Source organism: Thunnus albacares, chromosome 24, assembly GCF_914725855.1.
Source record: "Thunnus albacares chromosome 24, fThuAlb1.1, whole genome shotgun sequence".
In the NCBI taxonomy this organism is placed as follows: Eukaryota; Metazoa; Chordata; class Actinopteri; order Scombriformes; family Scombridae; genus Thunnus; species Thunnus albacares.
The window spans coordinates 19406022-19433834 of NC_058129.1; the positions used below are offsets into that span (position 1 = coordinate 19406022).

General features: G+C 36.4%; 2 protein-coding genes and 1 long non-coding RNA gene across 4 annotated transcripts; 2 read left to right on the plus strand and 1 right to left on the minus strand.

Moving 5' to 3' along the window:
* The first annotated feature begins 1934 nt into the window (after positions 1-1934).
* LOC122976116 (T-cell surface glycoprotein CD3 zeta chain-like) lies at positions 1935-17329 on the plus strand. 2 transcript variants are annotated; one of them, XM_044344421.1, is made up of 8 exons: positions 1935-2090; positions 13994-14091; positions 14213-14257; positions 14709-14771; positions 15791-15826; positions 16016-16069; positions 16767-16796; positions 16918-17329. In XM_044344421.1, exons 1-8 carry the CDS (start codon positions 2030-2032, stop codon positions 16981-16983), a joined length of 453 nt encoding a protein of 150 aa, XP_044200356.1. In that variant the 5' UTR covers positions 1935-2029; the 3' UTR covers positions 16984-17329. The 2 variants fall into 2 exon arrangements, with proteins under 2 accessions (XP_044200356.1, XP_044200357.1); XM_044344422.1 differs by lacking the exon at positions 1935-2090 and adding an exon at positions 7054-7597.
* LOC122976142 lies at positions 9778-27072 on the minus strand. Its single transcript, XR_006400827.1, has 3 exons — positions 26964-27072; positions 23560-23564; positions 9778-9788 (listed from the first exon to the last, which is right to left on the minus strand). It is a non-coding gene; the product is annotated as an uncharacterized LOC122976142 (long non-coding RNA).
* Positions 20597-25840, plus strand: dnajc27 (DnaJ (Hsp40) homolog, subfamily C, member 27). Its single transcript, XM_044344401.1, has 7 exons — positions 20597-20968; positions 21853-21935; positions 22127-22196; positions 22682-22846; positions 22929-23051; positions 24457-24617; positions 24723-25840. Exons 1-7 carry the CDS (start codon positions 20882-20884, stop codon positions 24853-24855), a joined length of 822 nt encoding a protein of 273 aa, XP_044200336.1. The 5' UTR covers positions 20597-20881; the 3' UTR covers positions 24856-25840.
* Positions 27073-27813: the final 741 nt, after the last annotated feature.

The window sequence follows — 27813 nt, forward strand, 5'->3', positions numbered from 1 at the left end:
ATGAAATATTTTTGTAAAGAGATTGTATGATTTCTATAAATAAAGTTTTGCATTAAAAAAAACAAAAGATGGCTTCACTTTGTCCGTTTTTATTGATTTTTATTTTTTTTTTAGATTTAGTGAAACCTTATTTTAACTCATTATGATTTATAGCAACAAACATTAAACAACATACTATTGGAACGTAGAAAGCAAAGAGTCTGTTTATTAAAGTTTATTGATCATTTCTTTGATTCATCTGATTGATTTTGTGTTCAGAAAATATAATTTGGTTAGCTAGTTGAGCTAACGTTAGCAGAAATGTATAGCATTTAAAATGTCTTATTAGCACACAAGCTAACAAATGTGCTAGAAGCTAGCATTAGCATCAACACAAGGATGTTCCCTAAAGAAAGAGGCATCACTCTCCAAGTTTTAGTCATTAAATGTAAAGTGTGATATTTTCCAACTTTATGAGCGTTGATGGAACAAAATGTTAGATTATTAATAGTGAAGCATCAGTGTTAGAGCAGCATGTTCTCTAATCTTTGATTTTTGCTGAAATATTTGATCATTTGAACATTTATTGAAATGAAAGCATGTGAGAAGTTTAGAGGGAAAAATCACTATTTGGTGGAGCTGTTAACAACTCATAGACATGTGAAATGTGACCCCGACTACACACTGCTTTTTGTAAGACGTCAAAAGACAAAAAGGTTGGAAACCACTGGTTTCATCTTTAACAATGTGTTGTATTTTAAAAGCTTGTTATATTATCCATTGTGTCAAATCTTCAAAAGTAACTAAAGCTGTCATATAAATGTAGTGCAGGGCCGGCCCTGACTATGTTAGCGTCCTAGGAGAGATTTTAGATTGGAGTCCAAAAAAGTACCTCCAGCTCAGACAACGTCCTCTCAGTCCTCCGGGCGAAAAGGAAAGTGGGGGTCAAGGTGCTATTCAACGAGTGTTTGGTGGATGTCGGGTGAAAACTGACAACCAGTAAGGCTTCAAAAAATCAAACCAGATGAAAACCCAGACAGGTCAATGGGGAAAAATAAAGGAAACTAGATAGACGGAGCGCCCGCACACTGAATCAGAGCCCCTTTTCTTTATTTGCACTACATTTTTTGTATACTGAGGTTTTGTGGATGTGCACACAACTACTTTGTTTCATTGAAAAAGAAAGGAAAAATATTAAGAAGGTGTACAGGTGTGTATTTAGAAGCAATGGCACCTGTCATTAAGACGGCCCTCGGCGCCACTGGCTGCCCCGATGTAGTGGAGTAGAAAGTATAAAGTAGCATCACATGGAAATACTCAAGTAAAGTACAAGTACCTCAAAACTGAACTTCAATACAGTACTTGAGTAAATGTACTTAGTTACTTTCTACCACTGGCTGTAAGAGCCTTTAATGCAACTAATAAACCGTTATGTAGAGAAACGGTCACGTCTCACTGAATTATGTTTAGAAATTGTGTGTTAAGAGCACCATCGGGAACTAATTTGTATAAAGACAATAATTCAGTTTTGAGGATTGTTTTTATTCAGTATAAAGTCAGTACAGCTGAGGGGAATAACCCCGATGACGTCATAGTGATGTCATCTGGTTTATCTCTCTCCAGACCTGAATTCTGGAAATAAAAAAAACTACTTTAAAAATGAAAAAGCATCTGTATAAACACCAAAAACTAGAACATAAATGAAACCATTAGCAGGAAGATAATCCTCCCCCCTCCAGTTCTGTACAGATTAAGATTTCGGTTGCCCCCTGATGATTTACTGAAAACATCAAGCAAACAGCAGACAAACAGACACGAGAAACTGAATTTCTGTTTCCATGTGTAAGTAGAAAGAGTGTGTTTGTGTGTGGGAGAAAATGTGTCTTTGTGTTGTGTGTCACCTGGCACAGCAGCTCCTCACCACTTCCTGTTCCACTTCAAGTCGACAGAGGAAGACGTACAGTTCGCCTCAGTCTTGTCAGTTCGTCCCTGGTGACTGCAACCAGTTTGAAGAAAACTCGTCCTTCTTTTTTGGGGAAACCCGTTCGGGATGGAGCTCCAGACATGGATATGTGGCCTGCTGGTCCTCGCCTCTGTGTTTCCCCCGGCAGGTAAGACTCATCAAAACACGACACTAGAACTTTTCACAAACTATTTTACTTCACAGATGCTCTGACTTCCCTCTCATAGACCCTTTTCACGGCAGACATTTTGACTTGTCAAAGCAGGAGAAACACAGATGGAATTAATAACATTAATGATGACTTTGTTCCAGTTAGTTAAGCCAGTTCCAGGGTTTACTGGTATTGTGCATGCTTCCTTATTGACATGGTTTACTGGGACAGTTAATGGAATGGAGCCATTGTTTGTGTTAACGTTCACACCTGCTTTGCTTTTCCTGCTTTGAAAAGTCAAAATGTCTGCTGTCAAAAGGGTCTAATGCTTAAAATGAGTAAAAGCAGCTTCAGTTTGCGTTTTGTTAATCTTTTTATGGCATTTTTTACTTTTATAAGTTACTTGTTGATGAAGAGAAATACGACACATTGGATTTGAATTTGATGAAAGACGTATATTTCCAAATGTAAGTCTCTGCCGGCACAAAGAAAACATATCTGTGTTTTAAACTCTGTGATTATGCCTTTTTTTAAATAATATCATAATAATCCAGTTGGTTTTAACAAGTGTATCGTGCACCAAAGAGGTTTTTTAATTGTTTTCTGAACCCACAACAGAGCTTGGAAGTAAACAAAAAAAAAACCAAGTGATAAATAAATAAATAAATAAATCACCAAATGTAAGAGACGAGCAGATGTGGTTTTTGAGAGTAAACAAACCCGTCAGCATCTGTAAAGGTGTGTAATTCCCCGTGAGGACGTTCAAACAGAAGCTAAAAAAAAACGGAAAAGTGAATGTCGACGCCAAATTCAAACTGTGAAGCGGCTTCTGGCAGCCATGTTGTTGTTGGTTCACAATCAATCACACGTTTCATCTCTGTCAGTTTTTTTTTAAGTTAAGTCATCTTTTTTTTGATTCATCTGATTAATTTTGCGTGCAGAAAGTATAAATCGGTTAGTAGTTCAGCTAACTGTAGCAGCTGTTCAGTCGGTCAGCAACGTGTGGCTTTTAACACATCTGATTAGCACACAAGCTAACGGACGTGGCAGAGGCTAACATTAGCATCAACACAAAGAAAGAGGCATCACTCTCTGTGTTTTTGTCGATAAATAAGTTAAAATGAGTCTTTATGTTAGCTTATAGCAGCTATAGCTAACATCTTTTTTGCACTCAGGTTTTGATGCTATCGTACACTTCAGATGTTTTATGTTTTGACTGATGTTTTGTGAGTTTTTAATTCTCTGATCACCAAGAAACAATATTTTAATGCAGCATGTTTTATAGTTGGGATGACAAATAAATATGAACTTGAACTAAAGCTAGTTGCTAATATTAGCTGGACATGCAGACTCAGAAATGTAAAACAAACAAACTTGGATGTCTGGAAATTTCACCAAATGCTACTTAAAGACCTGAAGTTTCATACTTTCACACATTCTACGTAATGTATGTTGTCATGTCAGCAAAATATACAGTATTTGGCTCAATTAACACATAAATTGGTTTATCCATATTTTTATATTTGTAATATATCCAGAACCTCCTTTGGCATTGCTCTCGTGTTACGTTTTCATATACGTAACTTTTGTTAATCAAACTCCGGTTAGCTTACGGGCTACTATCATGTAGCATCTGACTTTTAAAGCCAATAAGAAGCTTGTGAAATGTTTTGTAAAAGCCCACGTTAGCTGAAATATGGCATAATGCTGGTAATAACAGACAGGAATCGCGTGCTCCAAATCCAAAATGGTCACAACATGAACCAGTATTAACGGTCAGAACAGAACTGTAACCATTATAAACTCAAACTGGCGCAGGTTAAATGTTTTTGGTGGTTGTTTTTGTGTGTGTGTGTGTGTGTGATGTCCTGCAGCTTTAAAAACCAATTTAAAGTTTAGAGAATCAAAAGACGCGTTCACAGTTTTTCAAGTGTATCTTAAACCAACAGTCAGGAGTCTAAATGAACATTAACGCTGTTTTTCTTGCTGTAATCATTCCTCCTGTTCATACTGACCATTAGAAGATCCCTTCATAATGACCTTACAATGGAAGTGATGGAGGACAAAATCCACAGTCCTCCTTCTGTGCAAAAAAATGTATTTAAATGTTTATCTGAAGCTAATATGAAGCTTCAGCGTCCGAACGAGTCAAATCAAGTAGATATCTTTCAACGTTACAGTCTTTTTAGTGCCAAAGTCCCTCTTTTTGTTACTATACTTCCACCTGCAGCTCAACAGGGAAACACTGTCCGAGGAAACACAAAGAGGGAATTTGATGCTAAAAAGACTGTAAATGTGTCAGATATCCACTTGATATGACTAACTCAGACTGATGAAGCTGAATAGAAGCTTCATCTTTTAATGTCCAGTATGAACAGGAGGAATGATTACAGCGAGGAAAACCTCTTTCACTGTTCATATAGACACCTAACTGCTGGTTTAACACACTGGAAACACTGGGAACTCGTCCTTTAAAGCCAGTTTGCTGGTTTCAGCTGAACTTTTCAGGCAAACAAATATAAAACAACATTTGTAGAAGTAAAAACACATCAAGTCTGGGAAAACTGGGTGAAAACGTTGGTAAAAGATAGTTTATAATTTGAGTTAAAGAAAATGTGGTTCATGAGGCGACAAAAGCAACAGAAGCTCTGAACACGGAGACCTCAGGACCGCAACATGATGGCCTCCATTTTAGAAACTTACAGCAGTGTTTCACTCGCTGCTGAGAGATGAAATGTGTTAAAGCTGAATTACAAAATCTCTGATCACTCGTATTAACGGCAAACTACAGATCATGAAGCTTCCTGAACATCAGACAGAGTTTTATAGATAAAAAACCCTTTAAAACAAAAACAGAAATGAAAATAATTTGACTCGCCTGCTCTGTTAAATCCATAAATCTACATGCTAATGATAAAACCAAACAAAAACTGAAATGCAGAATAAAATGAAGAGTGAAAATATTATAAATACAGTTTAAACTGCAGGAATAACTTTCAACACTTTGAAGATTGTCTTTGTTTTTTTTTATCTAAATACGTCTTTTGCCACATAAATCTTTATTTAAACATATTTTGCTTCTGTGTTTCCTTAATAGTTGCCATCTCTCAGCGTGTTAAACATATTGTTAAAAACATTAATATTAATAAAGGGTAAGAATGGTTAACTGACACATATTCCTCTCTGTAAATGCTGTAGATTCAAACAGGGTGAGTGTCAGGTGGTTTTAGTATGATGCCTCTAGTTTTTATGGTTTACAGAGTGTATTAATGGCATATTAAAGTTATAAAAACAGCATTCAACTGAGAATAACTCCAGAAATGACCCCCGATCATTAACACTACATTCGACATGAAAGGTCCTCCGTACTCCTCGTCCTCATAAAACACATTTGAAATCAAGTTTTCAGGCGTTTTTTTAAGGTTTGCTCAACAAATACAGTCAAATGATCACTTTTAAGGAGGCTTTGCATTAACTACGGAGACATTAATGAGTATTTAAGTTATTTTAAGGACTAAATAGCATGTAGAGATAATTATAGTCAACTTTACTATTAATAACGCTTTGTTATTGACACCCAACTATCTTAAACAACACATAGCAACACTGTCTTTACTGTAAAATAAGTCTTATATTTCCGTTATTAACATGACCATACGAGGTGTAGCAGCTCTGTTATGTAGTCAAATGAAGAAATTGTATTGACCACAGAGAGAGAGAACCCCCCCGTTCAGGAAGCAGCTCTGCGGTTTCTAGTTTAAGAGCTGAACCGTGTTTCCCAAACTGAGCTTCAGCCTCTTTGTGGTGATAATGTGTCAGAAGCTGCTGCGGTGAAAAAAAAACAACCATAAAAAAAAACCGTACGCTTCGTTTGAGACGATAGTTTCACAGAACCACTCCTCACAGGTTGAAAAGAAAGCTTCAAAATAGAAAGAAAGAAGAAGAAGAAGAAGAAGAAGTGGCACCTCGTTGTTCACAGCAGATGTCTAATAAACGTTATAGCTGTGTGTAGCTTTCATGAAAGGCTGAAAACATGGAGGCGAGACAGAGAGACAGAGAGAGAGATGCGGTGTTGACAGAAGCTCGGTGGCAGCGACACGAGAGAGAAAAGAAACAGAAAGCTGAGGTGAAACAATTAAACGCAGAGGAGGCGGTGAGGTGTCCTGGATTATTTCCAGGTGTTCAGGAACAAACCGCTTCATCTGAAACCGCGCGAGCAAACTGACACCGAGCTGCAGCTTCTCAACGCTGTGACACATTTAACAGTTTCTCTAAATGATCTCTTTATTCCCAACAACAAGACATAAACACCATCTCCTTACAAAAAGAGAGAAAAAGGTCCTGAACTTATATATGATGATATATATGATCTAAAGGGGAACCAGTACAGAACACTGGGAGGTCTGGTGTTATATCTGTACATCACCATGAGGCTGCTTTTTGCTTTACGAGGAACAAACTTGATGATTTTCTCGTCATATGATCATCAGATAACATGTTTGGGATGTTGAAATCATCTGCTTGAGGACAAATTATGCAACATCTGAGCTGATAACGTTTATATGATTAACGCCCAAAGATTACTCAATATCTAAAGCAGGAAGTAACAAGAAAATTAATAAGAAATAATATGCAATCAATAAAAAGCGGAGGAGGAAGATGAGATTAATACTAGCAAGTCAACAAAATGTGCAGTTCATAAATTCAGAGACTTCATCAAACAAATAAACAAACAAACTTCTGCTTAATGACGCCTTAATGTGAATTTTACGCCTTGGTTCAGGCTGGCGGGGCGAGTACGGTTGTCATGACAACAGTAAGCTCGGCTTCATAACCTTTTACATTTTTAGGTGCAAAACTTTCACCAGGAAATTTTGCAAATGCTTTTTTTTTTTTTTTTTTTTTTTGTATTGTTGGTAAATGACCCTGGTATACGCAGGATGATAATCAACTCTACAGATGCATTGTGGGTAATATAGGCGGCAGGTTTTGACGAGGTAGAAGAACGTGTCTGTCCACAACTTCAGTTTGATTTGCGTCAAATTGAAGCAGAAAAACTCATTCAATCAAAGTTTATTGGCACCTTTAATATAAACTGAACATAACTGAAAGTGTCTTTGTTAACACACAGGAGGGTAAATATCAGGAGACTGATGACACCAATGGACACCACCATTAGAAAGACTTTAAAATGGTAAACAGACTGAGTTTATAGAGCCGACCTGCTTCTTAAAGCGCCACAATGTTTCTATGTTTAACGTCTGCAGCCGTCACCTGCAGACCGTCTGATCAGTGGACGAGCTGCTCTTCCTCTGAGTAGAATAAACAGAATAAAGTGAGTGAGAGTAAACGGTGAGCCGCTCAGAGAGGACGGCACATAAAGAACATTCAGAAATACGGATGATTTCAGTTCCTCTGCAGATTTATCGAGCAGCAGCATCAACAAAGTTTTCCTTCTGCTTTTTGCTAAAAGAGAAGAAGCAGCGGACGTGATGTGACCTATAGTGAGTATAGTGTCTTATAGACATATACGAGAATGCAGAAATCAATGTGAACGCTAATAACCAGCGTAAAGGTCTCAGACAAAATGTCTCCACTTCCTGTCGCTGCTCTTGTGTGTGTGTGTGTGTGTGTCTGGGGGGTGCGGGGGGCAGGTGTCACGTCGTCCATCTTGATATACAGCCGGTGGTCGTGCAGCAGAAAAGAGAAGACGACGATGATGATGAAGATTATGTTGTAAATGTGATGACACAACGACACACCTTCATTTATTTTAGAAAGCAGCTTTTTTTCAGGGAGACTGAAGAAGAAAAGCAGTTTGAGCGTCATGTTGAGCTAACCTGCAGCTTCTCTAGACGGCCATTTTAAAACAGTAGCCGTGAGGTCACACCCTTTTTCTTTGGAAGGGAGGGAGGGGGGGGGGGGGGGGGTGTTGAAAGGCATTGTGGGAAAGAGAAACTAGTAGGAGCCAGAAATAAATTACAGTAGAGCCTTTAAGTTTTCATTCTAATAAAGTCGACACCCTTCAGCTGATATTTACTGAAGACAACCGCAACCTTCAGCTTGAGGTTCATTCAGGAAGCCGTCGCTGCTCTCTGAGCTCCTCACGTCTCTTTGTCAAACACGTAAAATAAGCAGTTTAATAACCTGCTTCACTGACACATAACAACTCATTTTATTGTTTCCACTTTCAACCTGTTTTAACTGTTTCCTGCTCTGATTATGCAGCAGAAAAAACACACACATGGAAAAAAAATTATATTTAAAAAAGATTCATCTGCATTTCTGAATGAATCAGTCTGAACACACACACACACACACACACACACACACACACACACACACACACAGACAGTATTATCTATCTCACGTCAGAGCAGTCACAACTAGTGTTTCCGTCTGGTCGCAGCTTACAGTAAACGTTGACTTTAATTTCACATTTTAATATCAGCGGTTTGGTTCCAGTTACGTTTGGAAAATGTTTATTCACGTAAACGTCTGTAGATCCAGAAGAATCTGAGTCATGTCGTCTGTCGATTCCTCTTTTAACTTTATCTTTATTTGTTCCATCAGTCGACTGTGACGTCTTTTAATCTGCAGAATCGCTGACAGTGACGTCGTGTCTCCTTATTGCTTTTTTTTTAATTTGCTGATTATTTTTTCAACTAATCAATGAACTGCTCGCTCGTCACAGTCCAAGATGGCGTCTTCACGTCTTGTTTTGTCCGACCAACAGCCACAAACCAAAAGATATTCAGTTTGACCAGCAAATATTTAGCTTTTTACTTTGAAAAGTGACGACTGATCATCCAAACGAACTCTTACAAAAGCCCCAAAAATAACTTCAATGCTGTTTAAAATAGTCACAGATGATTTTTATTCTCGTGTTCTTTATAGTTTCTGTATATTATCAAACTGCAAATGAAAACTTTATTATTTTTTTTTAATTTTAACAATTAAAAAAGATTTCTATAAAAATCAACAGATCAGAGATGAATCAGTTTGAGGATCATTGTGTTTTAGATCAGCAACTGTTTTCATGATCGATTACTCTCCTCATTATTTTCTCTATTAATTATTTGATCAATAAAAACAGTGACGAATGTTCAAAACAGTCCAAAACACAAAGATATTTAATGTAACTGTAAATTTAAGACAAAAGAAAAGCAGCAAATATTCACATTTAAACGCTGAAGCCGTCAAATGTTTGATATTTTTATTTGAACGCGACGCTCGCTGCCGACTGTCCAGCGGCCCATGAACCAGAGCTTTCACCTCTCTGCTGTAACAACATGAGAGAGACTCAGACTGCAGCCTCGACGTTCACACACAGATAAACCTTACATATGTTAGAGTGTTCATGAAGCTTCTATCTGGAAAAGTATAAAAAACACTAAAAGATTCATCACATCTTATTTTGAAAATATGATGCTGGTTTAGAAACAGACTGACGTTTGTGATGGAAACGTTTCTGAGCCGCTGAATGGAAACAACCTTTGAAACTCTGCATCTGTGATGAGTCAGCGTATGAAGGATTATTAAAATTGTTTGGTTTTTTTTTTTTAATGTGATCAAGCTTTCCAGTCACGTCTCAGTGAATTACTGAAACATTCACAGCTGAAAGCTCCGGTTGAGTCAGTTTAGCTTTCTGGTGATCAAACTTAAACACAGTTTCAGTGGAAAGAAAGACTTGTTCTCTGTTTTAAGAGACAAACACACAAGACAAACATAAAATCAGTGAAATTAAACCAGAGCAGAGCTGTGGAAGATGATATTTCATATCACATTCACTTAGTGTCAGTATTTAATTCAATTTTCCACCTTTATTCATAGAGAAGCAGGTCAAAGAGCTTTAGATGATCAACCAGCTGATAAAAAGACAAGATACAAAATGTAAAAAGTAAAATTATTTGAGACTAAAGGTCACGAGACATAAAAATGATTAAAATATAAAAATAAAACCATTAAAACAGATAAAAATATGAAAATAACAGTAAAATAGATAAAAGACAATAACAAGTGACACTGATGAGAGACAGTAAAAAGATCTGAAAACATTTAATTTTGTTCTTGTTTGTATAAATTTAGATAAAATGTTTATTTTTATATAGTTTTTAGAGTATATGTTTTTATATATTGATGCGTCCGATGACGGAAACCATCTTTTAATGGATTGGATGGTAGAAGCTCTGATCGGGTCATAATCAGTGTTTTATAAAGTGGTTTCTACATGTTGTTAGTTTATCATACGGGGGGGAAATAACACGTCGACTCCATTTACTATATAAATAATGAAGGTAACAGTTGACGTCCCTGTTTGTTTATATTGTTTATTATTAATACGTCAGTCTGATGAGACGCTGCAGACGGTTTTTATTCACATGTTAAAATTGGACACAAAACGTATCCTGATAGACTTTAAAAGAGATTTGATCATTTAATGCTGCTTAAAAGCTTTTTTGTCATGTGAAGGAGGACGGCTGTTTACCACGCTCTGACATGTATCTGAACCATGTAAAATACTACCATTATTAATACTCTTTTACTTATTACTACTACAACAACTATTAATACTGTTGTAGTACTGCGGTTCTATACTACGTATAAATGATTTACTGTATGTGTTTGTTTATTAAATGGGTAACAGACGGTGTAAACAGCAGGAACAACGATGGAAATGTTTCTGACCGTGTTGTGTTTTATAATCTATCAGAGTGATGTCGTTTGTTACACAAGCAGAAACTCATCAGATGAACAGAGACGAGGCGTCTAGATGAAGATAATTCGCTGCTGCCTTTCTTATCATCGGGCTCGGCCTTTGAATTCAGGGTGTTTGTACCGGACATGACTGTGTACGCGCTGATGTAAAGGTGCTAAAGTATGTGAGAGTGTGTGAGACTGTAAGTGTTTGTTGCAACTATTTGGAGGGTCGAAGGATTTTTAGCTGATTTACTTTTGACAACTTTAAATGTCTTGTTTCCTTAAGTGTATGTGACGATAAAAAGTGTGAAAAAAGAAAAAAACTACCAGACAAATTAAAAATATAGTTCTGTATATATATATATATGTCTGTGTCAATTTAGGCAGTGTTCGGACTGATGTGATGGTGAAACACTGAAGAGCTTCTTCTTCTTTTCTTTTTTTAGATGTAATTTTTTCATCCGTGCAACTTTTATTTGAACTCAAGAGGAACTTTTTTATTTTTATTTTTTTATAAGTGTGCCGTGTGTGTGTTCGCATCATTGCAACATCAGGTCACTTTATTCTAACTGTGACTGTGCGTGTCAAAGCAGACACGCACATAATTATCAGATTATGCAACTTTTCTCTGCCGTAAATATAAATAATCTTCACATGAGAAAAACAAACTTTAGTTCAAATGTTCGACTTTTTCTTTCAGTACATGTTTAGTTGTTTTCTCTTCATCTAAAGTGGTTAAAGAGGCAATTAGTTAAATAAAAGTAGTAATACTGTGATGTAAAAGTACTCTCCTGCATTCAAAATGCATTTAAAGTATCAAAAGTAGAATTATTCATCATGCAGAATGGTTATTCTATTATTTTGTATATAATTGGATTAATATTGTTAATATATTTACACATAAGCAGCATTTTAATGTTGCATCTTGAAGCTCATTTTTACTGGTTTAGTTTAATCTCTGAGATCAGATGAGCTGATCTGTCTGCATGTTTTAAGCTGAGTCGATCACGTGTGCATGAAACTCCTCTTCCTCGCTGCGTTCATCAGATTGTACGCCCACCCTGACCACACGCTCACACACACACACGCTCACACACACTGCTGATACTTCCTGTTTTGTTTATATCCGCTCTATCTCTGCTCTTATCTGACCGAGTGTACCAACGAGCCTCAAAACCTCGAAACACAAGATGATGAACTCATCTCCTAAAATAGTCATAAACTGTTATCCATCAGCGGTTGTCATGGCGACTTCACACCTCCGATGTGAGCTCAGTAGGTAGACGTCAGGTAACTTTCTGAACCAGGAGACGGGAAATTCTCCTGTTTGGTTGAAAAAATAAAGCTTCACTGATTTTAAACAGAAGTCAGAAGTTAAGACAGAAGGTGGTTCGGGTTTGGTTTGGTCGTGCGGTTGAGACACTGAAGTTTCTCACAAGCCGAGACTGAACTGAACTAGAACAACCGTCACGCTGGAAGGTACAGAAAACACAAGAGTCAGAAATGTGTTCAATCTGGTTTCACTAATGAATAAATTCTACAAAACATTTGAACTCATGTCAGGAACCAAAGAGCCTGAAGAGCTTTCTGTAGTTTCTGATAAATGACTTAATCTACTTACTTACAAAGTACATTTACTCAGTTTAGAGGTACTTGTACTTTACTTGAGTATTTCCATGTGATGCTACTTTCTACATTTCAGAGGGAAATATTGTACTTTCTACTCCACTACATTTATTTGACAGCTTTAGTTACTTTTCAGATGAAGATTTGACACAATGGATAATATAACAAGCTTTTAAAATACAACACATTGTTAAAGATGAAACCAGTGGTTTCCAACCTTTTTGTCTTTTGACGTCTTACAAAAAGCAGTGTGTAGTCGGGGTCACATTTCACATGTCTATGAGTTGTTAACAGCTCCACCAAATAGTGATTTTTCCCTCTAAACTTCTCACATGCTTTCATTTCAATAAACGTTCAAATGATCCGATATTATACTTGTATGTTCTTTTACTTCAGTAAAGGATCTGATGGTTACAGATGTGCTTTGGTGAACTCACATAAAAGACCGAAACAAAACTGAAGTCCTGATCTTTGACCCTGATACTCTTCAGTCAGCGATCAGGCACAACCTCGGTGCCTTATCTTCATCTTCACCTCAGAAACAGTCAAACTCCGGTCTGTGGTATCAAGAAATGAAATGGAGATGTTAATACATGCTTTTATCTATCTTCCATACTCCGCTTACAAACTGTCCAAAACGCTGCTGCTAGACTTTTAACACAATCCAACAGATGGTCACATATAACTCCTATTTTAATCTCACTGCACTGGCTTCCAGTAAATTATAGAATTCATTTTAAAATTTTGGTTGCTCACTTATAGAGAGCCCTACATGGCTCCACAGTACATTAGTGACCCTCTGCACCCCTACACCGCTAGTCGAGCTCTTAGATCCTCCACCCGGGGCTTTCTAAGTGGACCTCGTACACATTTTAAGACCCGGGGTGACAGTGCCTTCCAGTCAGCAGCCCCTAAACTTTGGAATAGTCTTCCAACCAGCTGAAGGTCCTTGGATAATGTAGACTCCTATAAAAAGCAGCTAAAAACCCGTTTGTTCAGACGGGGGTTTGGGTAGTATGAACTATTTTATCTTAGCTTGTCTGTTTTATCTGCTCTACTTGTGTATTTTATCTGGTGTCTCTGCTTTTCTTTATCCTTATTTCACTTCATTTCATTTTATTTTATTTCTTTGACTGTGAAGCACTTTGTAACTGGTGTTTGTGAAAGGTGCTGTATAAATAAACGTTGCTTTCTTGCTTAAAAAACACAAAATGTAGTAAAGTAATTATGCAGTAAAATAACTGAAAATTTAACAAATAACAAGCGTTTCTGATGAACGTCGACCAACAAAAGATTCTTTGTTAACGTGTTTCCAATGTCAGTGATTAAAGATAAAAACTTGTTCTGTGAATTTCTAGTGTGAACACACTTCAGACACCACACTGTGTCTGAAACCCGAGAGGCAAAAAAGTCTGATTCATACGTTTTACATTATTTACACCCTCGACTGAAGGAGAAAGTGTCTCTGTTCTTTGACTCAAACAACACTGTCCACCAGAGATAAATGCTGAGTGTGTATTATCATTAATATCATCATACATGACCCTGACCTGTGACCTCTGACCCCCCTGCAGAGGCCTTGAACATGTACGACCCTCAGCTGTGTTACGTCCTGGACGGCTTCCTCGGTCTGTACGGCCTCATCATCACCGGCATGTTCATCAAGGAGAAGGTCCTCCGACACAAACACAAACACGATGCTTTACTGCTGATTCAACCTTCATATCAGGTCACATTTAAAGGAACATTTTCCACAATCTCACCTCCAGATTTCTTTGTTTTTCTTCATTTAGTTCTTCAAAACCAAAGCGAAGTCGACGGAGGAGAGTATCTACACCGTGAGTCTTCTACACTTTTGTCATAACAGCAGATATTTATTCATCACCTTAGTTGTTTTTCAGTGTGAACATTCTTGAAACTCATCACCTCTGAGCACTGAGCTGAACTGAAAATGTTCCCATCTGGTACAAACTCATCAGGACCATGTTTTAGCTTTTCACAAAGTCCAAACTAACAATTCTTTTCATTAATCAATTAGTCGTAAAATGTCAAAACATTTTTTAAAAAAGGGCGTCATTGTCTCCCAGAGTCAAAGGTTACATCTTCAAATGTCTAAGTTTGTGTGACCAACAGTCCAAAACCCAAAAATATTCAGTTAACAATGTAATTTATTGTTATTTGAACAGTATTAATAGACTATGTGGTAGTATGCACTGTGGTTTATTAACTGTTGCCGCCATCGTCTTTTCTTTAATTAATTTCTGTGTAATTGTGTGTGTTTGTGTTTAGGATCTGAAGGGTCAGGACACCGGTGCTTACGCTCCGCTGATGAGAGACGCTGAGAGAGGAAGAGTGAGTGTTACTGTGTTTATATGTTAATATATAATATATCTGCTGGTTCTACTGGAGGACCTACGAGGAACATGTGATCCTTCACTTTCAGTTAATGTGATTAGAAAAAAACGTTGCTTGGCAAACAAATCCTGAAGAACCTCGGACAACTCCTACAAGAGCTGTGATAAAATACATAAAGAACCCCTTTGAAATTAATTAAAAGAAGCCGAGCAAACCTTAGAGAACCCAGAAAGATCCTTCAAAAAAGTCAAACAAACTTAGGACTAAAACCCATTGACAGAACTGTGAGGAACCCTGGGGTAAGAACGCTGGTAGATCTCAAAGACAATAAAAGAACAATCCACAAAGAACCCTGAAAAAACAGGGACAACCTTGAAAGGTTTTGAAATGACCCCTTTGAACTTCAAAAAACCTTGAAAGGACCCAAAAAACCTGCAAGAATCATGATGAGTTAAACAATCAATGAAGAACTTTGAAAGAACCGTAGAATAAGCTGAATCACCAGGTTCTATAATTATCAGGTTCTCTGAAACAAACCTTGAAAGGGGAACACCTTAACAAACAATGAGGAACCAAAAAACAACCCTGCAACAACAACAGAAAAGTTGTGGAAATCCCCTAGAAAACCTGCATTAGTCTCTAAAGAAATGTCAAAAACAACAAAAGAACAGACCCTCAGGAACACTTTAAGTCCTCTAAAAGAACAGTAAAAAGCTCAGATCGTAGAACAAAACCCTTTATTACAAACAGTTCATTCGGATCATTTGGGAACCTCAATTATATTGTTCTTTAACTATTTATGGATTAATTATTTACCAACTATTATAGGTTCTCTGAAAAGGAAAACAACAGGAGAAACTGAAAAGATCTCAAACAAACCCAGAAGAACCATCGAAATAACCTTTTAGAACCCTGAAAGATTCTTAAAGAACACAGAAACACTTAAATAGATCATTTCAGCCTTCGTCCTCCTTATCTGCTTATTCTAATCGGTTCTGTTTTGTTCCGTTCAACAGAACCGCCGGCCGGCTGACGATAACGCCACATACACGGTAACAAACATCCATTTTTTTAATGTGTTTGTTTTGAAAATGTTGCTTTGTTTGACGGTTAATAACTTTAGAGACAAATATTAGTAATACCTGTTTGTAGTTGTATTAACACATAAAACGATTGTTGATTTAGATAAATAAAAATAATTATTCAATATTATTTATTATGTGATTCTTTTAAATATTCAGGACTTGAACAAACGTACAGAAAGTAGCTATAAGGAGCTTCCTGCTAGAAAAGAGGTGAGTGTTCATCAATATTATTCTTTACAATAATTATTTAAATATTAATCTGCACAAAACATACATTGAAATCAATTTAAAAAATGGAATTTCACATGTATAAAAACAGTTTACTTTTTTAAAGGTGCAATATGGAAGAATTGTTGAATTCATACTTCATACTCCAAACCAGTTGGGGACGACATATCATCGACAGGCATCCATTACGTTACGTTACGTTAGCGCCAAATTAATAGTGCATTAGCAGCACTCTGTTAGCTGGCAAACTAGGTAACTAGGACTTTGACTTAGCATGATAGCAATATCAGTTCAGTGCTAACATTAAGCTAATGTTTGCTTGAATAAACCTAATCCTCTCATGTTGGACAGAGGGCAGACTGGAGACTTCAGTATAACGAGACAGGACGGGCCGAGGCCAGCCGTTTAGCATGCTAACTTCAGTAGATATCTCTGCAACACAATACACTGATGTCTTTGACATGACGTCAACACTGTTATTTCTTCACATTCTGTTGATAATTTTAGTTAAGTTTTGATTGTTTTAAACTGAAATTTGTACATAATTCTTACATGTTGCACCTTTTAAAATATACTTTATCTGTTTCAGTTCCTAGAATTGGCATTTTTGAAATCTATTTTGAATATTTATATTGAATTGTTGAACCACTCAAGTTGTTTTTGGTGTTTGTGTTTGCAGCGTCAGAGGAAGAACGAGCAGGTTTACCAGGTGAGTGGAAACTGAAAAGAAGTTTTAAGTTTTGTGTATCAGTGAAATAATCAATATATCAGATTCATATTGTAACACGAGCTGATTGTTGGTTTATAAAATTCTTTTGCGTGTCTTTCAGGGTCTCAGCTCGGCCACCAGAGACACCTACGACTCGCTGCAGATGCAGCCGCTTCCTGCCCGCTAACTTCAGACTCGAAGGAAAACACACAAACGTCTGTTTTGAAGAAAATATTTGGCTCAAGTTTTTGTGTTACGATGACGAGACCGGTAACAGTTCGACCGTCTGTCTATTGTTTCGTAGATTTTGTTTCTTTGAAGGTTTGTTGAGATCTGAACGCAGTCTAATCAAACCGTTGCATGCTGGGATTTGTATTTTATTGGATAGTCTGTTTTACTAAGTAGATTAATATTTGGATGTTTCCACAAGTGATCAATATCACATCTTTGGAAGAGTTCATGTCACTGAACAAACATCTGAGTTTAAATTTTTGTTATTTTTATTCGTCATCTTTCAAACACAGAAACAGTTTTAAAAACATTTAAAAATACAGTAAAAAGAAAAACAATTAAACTGAATAATATAAAATAAATAAAAATAGAAAATAAAACACCTGAAATACAGTTACAGTGCAGTAAATAACAGAAATAGAACTGCAAAAAACGTCTCCTTTTAGTTTTAGTTGCTAAATAAACAAGTGACCAATCTTAAAAGTTGAATTTGCCTCAATTCTATCAGTTAAACATCCGTTCTGTCGGCTGTCGACTCTGCACCAAAAAACTTGAGCTTCTCTGAACTTTTCTGTCCGTCAAAAAAACCAGACACACCTCGTTTTAACACGTTAAACGTTACGTAACCACCGCGGACGAGGCCTTGTGATGTCACACCCGTCACAAACGTGTCTTCTTAATCTGCCACAATATTTCAAAACAGAACTGAAACCTACAGAGCCTCCAAAACCCCAAAAGAGAATTTTTTTTTTTTTTAAATTAGTGTGAACAAAGATTCACATCTTGCAAATCATGCTTACAACATAAGAACTTGTACGAACATGATGTACGTTGCACAAGATGAGGCTCTTGTATGAACAAGATATTATCTTGTGTGCAAAATTGACAAGATTTAAGTCTTGTTTGCACAAGTTAATACATCTTGTTGTGACAAGATATTAACATGTGAGAACAAGATTCACTTCTTACAACTCTTAAGTACATTTTAATAACTGGTATAAACAGGGTCATATATAGTGGAAGAGTAAAGCGCACCAAGGGTTGTAGTGATGTGTTGACCACTGGAAGCAGCTTCAACACTAGACCAACAATCATGATTGTCATCAAAATAAAAGAGAAATACACATGGAGCCTTTTTTCCTGCTTTAAAATAAACAAGATAATAACTTGTGTGAAAAAAATATTAACTTGCGTGCGAGATCTTGTTTATACAAGATATGTTAACTCGTGTGAACAGATTCAAATCTTGCACACAAGTTAATATCTTCTTTAAACAAGTTATTATCTTGTTTATTCTGAAGCAGGAAAAAAGGCTCCATATGTATTTCTCTTTTATTTTGATGACTATCATGATTGTTGGTCTTGATCTACTGTTGAATCTGCTTCCAGTGGTCAACACATCACTACAACCCTTGGTGTGCTTTACTTTTCCACTATATATTACCTCGTTTATACCAATTATTAAGTTTTACTTAAGAGTTGCAAGATTTGAATCTTGTTTGCAGAAGTTAATATCTTGGTTGCACAAAATGTTGCTCTTGTAGAAGTCCTGAAGCAACATTTTGTGCAACCAAGTTTTCATCTTGTTCTTACAAGTTATGAAGTTGTGCGCATGATTTGCAGGATTTTGCAAGTTAAAAAATCTTGTAAAAACAAGATATTAAGTTGTGCGAACAAGATAAAAACCATCTCTTCTTCAGGACTTTGGAGGCTCTGTTTTTATCTGACAAATAATCATTAATAACAGCAGTGAGTCCCCTTTTATTCTGACAGTTTCCATCATGAGCTCTTCCTTAAATGCAACACTGACGGTTGACCAGCAGATGGCGTCATTTTTGACTGCATTAAATGCTTTCAGTCATTTTATAGCAGCTCATTAAAACATTTAATAACAAAGAGACACAGAAGAACATAAACCAACGTTCTGACTCTTGTAGTTAGATGTAAAATAAAAAGATCAATCTGGAGGTATAACAGCATCAAAGCTTCACTGTTTGTTGTATATATATCTGCTTTTAAGATGTATCATCGCCTTAAAAACGCTTCATTCAGTTTGAGTAAAATCTGGAGACAAACAGGAAAGCTTTGGGGTTTTTTTCAGCCTTAATATTTTATGATAGAATTACATAAATGTGTTGTGCAGCTTTAAGCTTGTTTCTCTCCTGTTTAAAGTTTATTTTGGCTGTTAATTGCTTTGTTTTAATGATGTTGCTTCTAAAGTATTTTGACCAAAAAAAAAATACAGCAGTTTTTCCTTTTAAATCTACTTTTTTATATATATTACGTTTGTTTTCATTAACATAGTAGATCCTTAATATTAAAATATTTTCAGTTAATGTGTTTTTTATAAACCTGAACTGAAATAAAAATATTCAGTTATTTGTTCTGATATTTTCCTGAGAATGTGTGCATTTGTTGTGATGTTTGTGTATAAATATTTAGCTTTGTTGTATTACTTCTGTTTGCTCTGTAAAAGCTTCTCTAAGCTCATATCTGATAAAAAAAAAAAAAAAAAAAAAAAAAAAAAAGTTTTATAAAAATGTCTTAATAAATTCCAGTTAAAGCAGCTCAACACATGAAGCTTCAGCCTCTTGGTGGATAAAAACAAGATTTACTGCATTTTCATATATTTAATAATTCATTGAAAACATTCAGTTTCATGTTATTTGATATGTTTGATCCTCTTTATCACAAAGGAACTGAATCCCTTCATTTTTTTACCTTAAGATTCAATTAATTTACACATTAATAATGATGTAATTATTTATATGTGTGTATTTTAATAAGTTTAATGGGCTTCTGAATGGATTTTAATATATTAAGGTAAATATTTCATGGATTTGTCAAATATTTCAAATTCAAGTGTAAATTTATGAAAAATTCTCGTTAAAATGTACTTGATTTGTTCATTTATTGTTTTTGAAATTAAGGTGTTTAGTGTTTACTTTTTCAAATTCAGGGATTTTTAATGTTTGGCGTGTTTTCAAGTCTAAATGGAGGATTAATTTCAGGTATTTTAAAAGATTGTTGGTTTATTGTGTGTATAGAAAATATAATTTTCATTCACTGTCAGTAGTTTTGTCTTGCAAGGGGTTAAAGGAAGTGTGTTAAATTGAAATGAGGACAGTATATTATAAATATCATAAATATTAATTATATCAAAAGGGCAGATGATGTAGAGTACAAACAACAGTTAGTGAGTGTAGAAGAGAGCAGGTCAAGGTTCGATCACACTGATTTAAACAAGACTTTATTTCTATTGGGAAAAGTAAATTCACAAGTATGTGCTCATTGTAATATAACTGAAAATGCTGAACATGTAATAATACAATGTGTCAAATATAATGAAGAAAGGATGAGAGATTTGGAAAAATACAGAGAGGGGTAGTAGATTTATTAATAAACACCAGACTGTTTAATACAATATAATTTCTAAAATAAACTTGTTGTATTTCATTATTACAGGCTGTTCTACATACTCCGGACGGTAGGTGGCGGTTTGCATCTAAAAGCTGGTACTGCGATCCGCTAAAAAAAGCCGAAGAAGAAGAAGAAGACGGAAGTGTTAGCGGCTAACTGTTAGCAGACGGGGATCCAAACAGCTGGTTAGCATTTAGGCTATGAGGCTAGCAGGTCCGCAGTGTTTCTGCTGTGTGTTACAATGGCAGCTCACCAAAAACACCAGCTCTGATGCTACAGTCAAACAATGCGGGTTAATTAATTAATTAGATAATTATTTATTCAATTATTGCTAACGGCTAGTTAGCACAGTTAGCTGCGCTCCCAACAACAACAACAACAGCAGCAACAGCAGTGTTTCACGTCAAAAAAACGTCAATTTAAAATAACTCCAAATGGAAACAAACGTGCCGAAAAGACGAGACAACAAGAAATCACTTCGTGTGAAGGTAATAAGTCTCGGAAATGCGGAGGTCGGAAAGGTGAGTCACCTTCAGGTTATTTTACACCAAACATCATATTGAATCTGGTGGATTTCAGCAGTAAGATGCTGTTTGCTGTAATAAACATGTAAATTAGCTTTAATTTTAGAGCTAATTAATCATATACTGTTAAAACCCGATTTAAGAGCTGTTTTCTGTTGTGATGATAAACATTATTTATGAATTATTTATCATTTTTATGTTTGCTGAACGCGCTGATTAATGTTGTTATTCTGACACCAGACTCCCTGTAAAAATCAATGACTTTAACGTTTTCTTGCTTATCGCCTCTAATTAACATCATCTTTCAACACACATGAAGAGTTTTTTTCGAGAGACTCGCATCTTCTCTAAAATTCGGTTTATATCTTATTTATTAAGATTAAACTGACATTTATTTTGTTACAAACGTTAATCTTGCAGGATTCATTCATTCATCACAAACAGCTGCGAGGCGCGTGAAGCAGCTTGAAACGTAAATATTATGATGAAGAACTGATGTTTTATATGTTTCCAGAAAAAAACTATTGATTCTTAAATAATAATAAATAATGTTTTAGTACAGCTGTGTTTCTGCTTATAAGAAATCTGCCCTCAAATTAACACAATTCTCTATGAAATTCGGCAAAAATATAACTTCACAAGATTAAATAGTAAATAATTATTTTTTGAGCCAAGGGAAGTAAGTCATGACGTAGATATTATAATGAGGTAATGTCCTCGTGATTATGTAATAATTATAAACTATGTTTTAAGACACATTTGTTTTTGTTTAGAAGCAAGATGCCTCATAATAAACATCTCAGTTTTTTATTCAGCAGAGATCGTATTGATTAGTAAATACTGAAGCTCTGCAGTTTATTATCAATCATTTTCTCCTTCAGAGCTGCATCATCAAACGTTACTGTGAGAAGAGGTTTGTTCCCAAGTATTTGGCCACGATCGGTATTGATTACGGAGTCACCAAGTAAGTTCATCCAACACGTTTCCTTCAGTCTGTTACTGTTTGTTTGTTCTACATGTGACACTGTTGATCCTGTTTATCAGCAGTGAGTCAGTGTGATGTCATCGTTACTGTTGTTTAACATCTTATACTTCATTAATATGTCATCATATTATTATTGTGTAGGATTATAAGACAGTGATGTGTGTTGTCAGAGTTCAGGTTCGTGACAGAGAAATCAAAGTGAACATCTTCGACATGGCCGGTCATCCTTTCTTCTACGAGGTCAGTCAAGAACTTTAATTTAATTTATTTTTATTTAAATATTTTAACTATTTAATCAGTTGAGACGACGACAGTCAGCAGAGAAACAAAATGATAATGAATAAAATCATTGAGATAAATTCATATCAGAGTTTTAATGGTTTTAATGGTTTTAATGGGTTGTAGTGTGAGAAACGTGCCAGCAGGTGGTGCTGCTGGTAAATTCACTGTCTTCTCCTGTTCTTCCTCCTCACTGCTCCCTCCTCCTCCTCGCTGCCTCCTCCTCACTGCTCCCTCCTCCTCGCTGCTTCCTCCTCCTCCTCACTGCTTCCTCCTCGCTCCCTCCTCTTCCTCGCTACTCCCTCCTCCTCCTCGCTGCCTGCTCCTCCTCCTCGCTGCCTCCTCCTCCTCTTCCTCGCTACTCCCTCCTCCTCGCTGCTCCCTCCTCCTCCTCCCTCCTCCTCCTCCTCGCTCCCTCCTCTTCCTCGCTCCCTCCTCTTCCTCAGGTGCGTAATGAGTTCTATAAGGACAGTCAGGGGGTTCTGCTGGTGTATGACGTCGGTCTCCGGGAGAGCTTCGACGCTCTGGACAGCTGGCTCGGCGAGATGAAACAGGAAATGGGTTCTCAGGCCAACATGGACAGCATCGTGTTTGTCGTCTGCGCCAACAAGGTCGGACTGAAACACGTTTCCCGCCGTCAGGTCAGAGCTGCTTCCTGCAGGTAAACTAACGTCCGTGTGTGCGTCTCTGCAGGTGGACCTGACGAAGCGGCGCGTGGTGGACGAGGGCGAGGGCCGTCTGTGGGCGGAGTCTCGGGGGTTTCATTACTTCGAGACGTCGGCTCAGAGCGGAGAGGGCATCAACGAGATGTTCCAGGTACGACGACTGTCAGTAGCTCCGACCGCTTCAAACTAATCGAGCGCTCGGCTCAGGTCAGCGAGGATTCTTTCATCTGGATGATTTTTAGAGGCTTGAAGACGTGAAAGAGTCTCAATATTCCACAAAAATATTACAGCAGAACAAACAAACAAACAGTGTGTAACAGAAACCTTCTAATCCTTCATCCCACATCTGTTAAACTGGTTATTAATTTGTTTTATTCAATTATTTCTAGTAACGTATTCCCTGCATCTTTACTAAGTTGCATCTAATACAGTGTAACGTATGATGTCATTTGTACAACCAAGGTGGACAATAAAGTTGTTTTGATTTTGATATTTTCTCGTTGATCTCGTTGTGACCCTTCTGATTTATGGAGGATTAACAGGAACCGAATCATGTTTAGACTTTCCTTTAAATCTCATGAATAAAAAGACTCTTTGGTTTAAACGGATCATATAAAGTTATGAATTATGATCTGTGTTTGGTTCTATTTGTTCTTTACAGCAGCTGGTGGTTGTTTATTATATTATTATAAACCGTCGACGTGCAGCCGCTGACGTGTTGCTTCTTTTTAAGGCGTCACGAGCTGAAAATGTCAAAGAGATAATTAATGAGTGAAAAAGTTTTTTACTTGGAGAATTTTTATGTGTAAAGAAAAATTTGACAAACAGCTTTTATCTTCAACTCAAGTTTATTAACTGCTTTAAAAAGGTCGATGTCTTCTTCTTCTTCTTCTTCTTCTTCTTCTTCTTCTTCTTCTTCTTTCTCTTCTTCATCTTCTTCTTCTTCTTCTTCTTTCTCTTCTTCTTCATCTTCTTCTTCTTTCTCTTCTTCTTCATCTTCTTCTTCTTCTTCTTCTTTCTCTTCTTCTTCATCTTCTTCTTCTTCTTCTTTCTCTTCTTCATCTTCTTCTTCTTCATCTTCTTCTTCTTCTTCTTCTTTCTCTTCTTCATCTTCATCTTCTTCTTCTTCTTCTTTCTCTTCTTCATCTTCTTCTTCTTCTTCTTCTTTCTCTTCTTCATCTTCTTCTTCTTCTTCTTCGCCTTCTTCTTCATCTTCTTCTTCTTCATCATCTTCTTCATCTTCTTCTTCTTCTTCTTCTTTCTCTTCTTCATCTTCTTCTTCTTCTTCGCCTTCTTCTTCATCTTCTTCTTCTTCATCATCTTCTTCTTCATCTTCTTCTTCTTCTTCTTCTTTCTCTTCTTCATCTTCTTCTTCTTCTTCTTCGCCTTCTTCTTCATCTTCTTCTTCTTCATCATCTTCTTCTTCATCTTCTTCTTCTTCTTCTTCTTTCTCTTCTTCATCTTCTTCTTCTTCTTCTTCGCCTTCTTCTTCATCTTCTTCTTCTTCATCATCTTCTTCTTCTTCTTCATCTTCTTCTTCTTCTTCGTCTCTGCAGGCGTTCTTCTCGTCCATCACCGACATGTGTGAGAACGGCGGGAAGCGTCCGGTGTCCGAGGTCAGCGCCGGCTTCACCAAAGAGCAGGCCGACACCATCCGACGCATCCGCAACAGCAAAGACTCCTGGGATATGTTGGGCGTCAAACCCGGAGCCACGCGGTGAGTAAACGGCCGAAGGTCAAAGTTAGTTTGTTGTCGGGAAACTGAATCAGACTTCTCTGGTTCTTTTTTGTGTAACTTTGGTTCCTACCTGCTTGTTTCCAGGGAGGAAGTGAACAAGGCGTACAGGAAGCTGGCGGTGCTGCTCCACCCGGACAAATGCGTCGCCCCCGGCAGCGAAGACGCCTTCAAGGCCGTGGTGAACGCTCGCACGTCACTGCTGAAGAACATCAAATAACACAAACACACACCTGAAGCCTCTCGGAGAGATCGGACCTGTTTCCTGTCGCCGCCGTACGAACAGCGTTTATTTATTCACATATTTATTTAACGTGAACGTCTCGTGTGCCATGTCGCTCGCCAACAGTGCTGTTTGCCAACCTGACGTCTGGATTAAAGCCAGTTTTGACTTCTGTTCTACGTTTTATCTCTAAACTGGTGTGTTAGCGAGAGAGAGAGGGAGTGTACGGAAGATGATGAAGGCCACGTGGGGAAAAAAAGAAGAATTTGTCAAAAAAAAAATTTATGATTATGTGAAAAAAATGTAATTATCTAAATGTCAGAATTAGGAGGAAGTCATAATTCTAAAAATAAAGTGAGAATCTGAATGTAATTTAATTAAAAAAGTTGTAAATCTATGGGAAAATGTCCAAATTCTTGTAAAATGTAAATATTTTTACAAGGTGTAATTCTTACAAAATAGTTTTAACTCTGAAAGTCAGATTTTTGCAATTAAAAGTCAAATTCTGAAATTAACATCAGAGATTAAACTGAGATGAAAGAATTTTACTTTTCAGTCATAAATCTGAGTACGAGATGTCAAACATGTAAATCATAACTATAAAACTGAGGTTTTTAAGAATCCTTGAATTTAAGTCAGAACTTTTGAGTTTAAAATCAAAACTCTGATGAAAAATGTTAAAATTACTGTAAAAATGTCAGAACTTTTAGAAAATGTTTATGATTCAAACTCTGTTTTAAAGTTTTAAAGGTTGTAATTATGAGAAAAGTGATGTTAAAGTTACAGTCATAATTATAATTATAATATAATAATCAATACATTCTAAACATCTGAGATTAAAGTCAACGTTTGAAATTGATGTGTAATTCTGAGGGTAAAATATAAAATGCTCAAAGAAAAAAAATCTAAAATTTGAGGAAAAGCCGAAACAATAACGTCACAATTCTGAGATTAAAGAGTTTTTATTTTTTGAGTTTTTCCTCAAAATTCACATGGCCGTCATCATCTTCCATACATGGTGTGTGGTTTTGAGTTGAGGAGTGTGTGTGTGTGGTTGATGTTGATGACGTCAGCAGAGCAGCAGGTCAAAGGTCAGCGTTTAACGGTAAAAACACGTTCAAAACATCTTGAGTTTTTTAAAAGCTGAACAACAAAAGCAACAGCTTCAAATCCAGTCGGAAATGTTACAAACGAGTCCAAACATTTTTATTAAATGTGACTTTTATTCAGTGTAAAGTAATTTATTTAAATCATAAAACAAGTTACCGACGTGTCACAGATCCACTTTTAATGCCTTGTTGCCAAATAAATGAAAGTTAACAGTGTGTTATAATTAAAAAATGCATGTTTAATGTTAAAAATACTCCTAAACTTGTATACAAATCTGCCAAAACACTCGATGCAGTTATGACAGAGATCTCCGACCGAACTGAAACCAAGAGGTCTTAAATGGGACGGACTGTTAGTTTACTGTTAGTCACAAACTACTGATCTGACTTCCTGTGTGGTTGAACACTGGTCTGTTAGAAACCATCAGCTGCTGATACTGGATGGGTGACGTTGGCATCATCTGCTGTAATTTGTTCCCTCAAAATCCTTATTTATTTTCTCGAATGACTGATTATAAACTGACCAATCAGATTGTCAGTTTTACCTTTTTACATTTCTAATTTGCTCCCTTAAAACTGCTAAATTGTGCACCCGAATTACAATCTCCTTGAATAATCCATTAATACTTGAACATGACCGTAGGTGACTGATCTGTTCCCTCAAACTGTCAATTTATTTCATTTAACTTTTAATTTGTTTCTTCAAATTGCTAAATTTTGCCCTGAAATTCCTACTTTTATCTCTTTCTCTCAAAATTCATAATTTGTTCCCTAAAGTGACAGATTGGTTCCCTTATTTGTGCCCTCAAGTTGTCAATTTGTGCCATTACATTTCTACATCGTTTGTTACCTCCAATTGCTAATTTGTTCCCTCAGATTCCTTTTTTTCCCTCCTAAACTCCTAATTAGTTCCCTCAAGTGACTAATTTATTCCCTCCAAATGTCAAGCTGTTACCTCGTTAGTTCCCTCAAGTGATTTAAGTTCTCTAAAAAGACTCTCAAATGTAAACTGTGACCTTATTATCCAAGTTCTTCATTTGTTCCCTGAAATAACTTGATACCTGAAATTATTAAGGTCCCATTTTTTTCTCAAGTTTGTAATTTGTTCCCTTCAGTAACTAATTAGTTCCCTTGAGTGATGTATTTGTGCCCTCAAAGTGTCAATTTATTTTATTAAATTCAGAATTTCTTCACACAAAAAAAATTGCCCTTAAATGTACATTGTTCCCTCACAATACAAAATACTTCATTTGTTCCCTGAAATAACTAATATTATATGTTCCCTTAAGTGACTAAATATGCCATCGAACTGATCATTTGTTTAATTTCATTTCTAATTTGTGTCCGCAAATTGTTAGTTCCCTTAAGTGACTGATTTGTTCCCTCAAACTGCCAACAGGTTCCCTCAAGTTGTTCTTTATTAAAATGATTTTGTGCCCTGAATGGTAAACTTGACAGTCACAGTTGTTACCCCTTAATTTGTTACCTCAAAATATTTTTTATTTATAAACTGTGAGTTATAATTCAACCCCTCAAATTACCACATTTGTTCCCTGATTTACTTATTTGCTGTAAAAGGAAAAACAAAAGTTATTTAAGTTGCTGTTCTTTGGCAAATAACTGAAAAAAATATCAGCAGCTCTTATTAAACTGCAGTTTGTCTTCCAGATTTCCTTCACCTGAACAAGAAAGTTTACATGATGATGATGATGATGATGATGATGATGATGATGATGTTGGGACATTTTAATCCAGATGTTGAACAAAAAGAAAAAGTTTTTAATACTTCTCTCTGTGTACGATAGAAGTAGAAACGTCTTGTTAAAGCAGAAAAAAAAAGTTGTTT

Excerpts from the sequence above, each read along its gene's own strand:
- dnajc27 (XM_044344401.1), top strand. The coding sequence starts at position 20,882 with ATGGAAACAAACGTGCCGAAAAGACGAGACAACAAGAAATCACTTCGT. Across the intron at positions 20,969-21,852 it reads GAAATGCGGAGGTCGGAAAG|AGCTGCATCATCAAACGTTA; the intron begins GTGAGTCACCTT and ends TTTCTCCTTCAG. Across the intron at positions 24,618-24,722 it reads GTCAAACCCGGAGCCACGCG|GGAGGAAGTGAACAAGGCGT; the intron begins GTGAGTAAACGG and ends GCTTGTTTCCAG.
- LOC122976116 (XM_044344421.1), top strand. The coding sequence starts at position 2,030 with ATGGAGCTCCAGACATGGATATGTGGCCTGCTGGTCCTCGCCTCTGTG. Across the intron at positions 14,258-14,708 it reads CGGAGGAGAGTATCTACACC|GATCTGAAGGGTCAGGACAC; the intron begins GTGAGTCTTCTA and ends GTTTGTGTTTAG. Across the intron at positions 16,070-16,766 it reads AGCTTCCTGCTAGAAAAGAG|CGTCAGAGGAAGAACGAGCA; the intron begins GTGAGTGTTCAT and ends TTGTGTTTGCAG.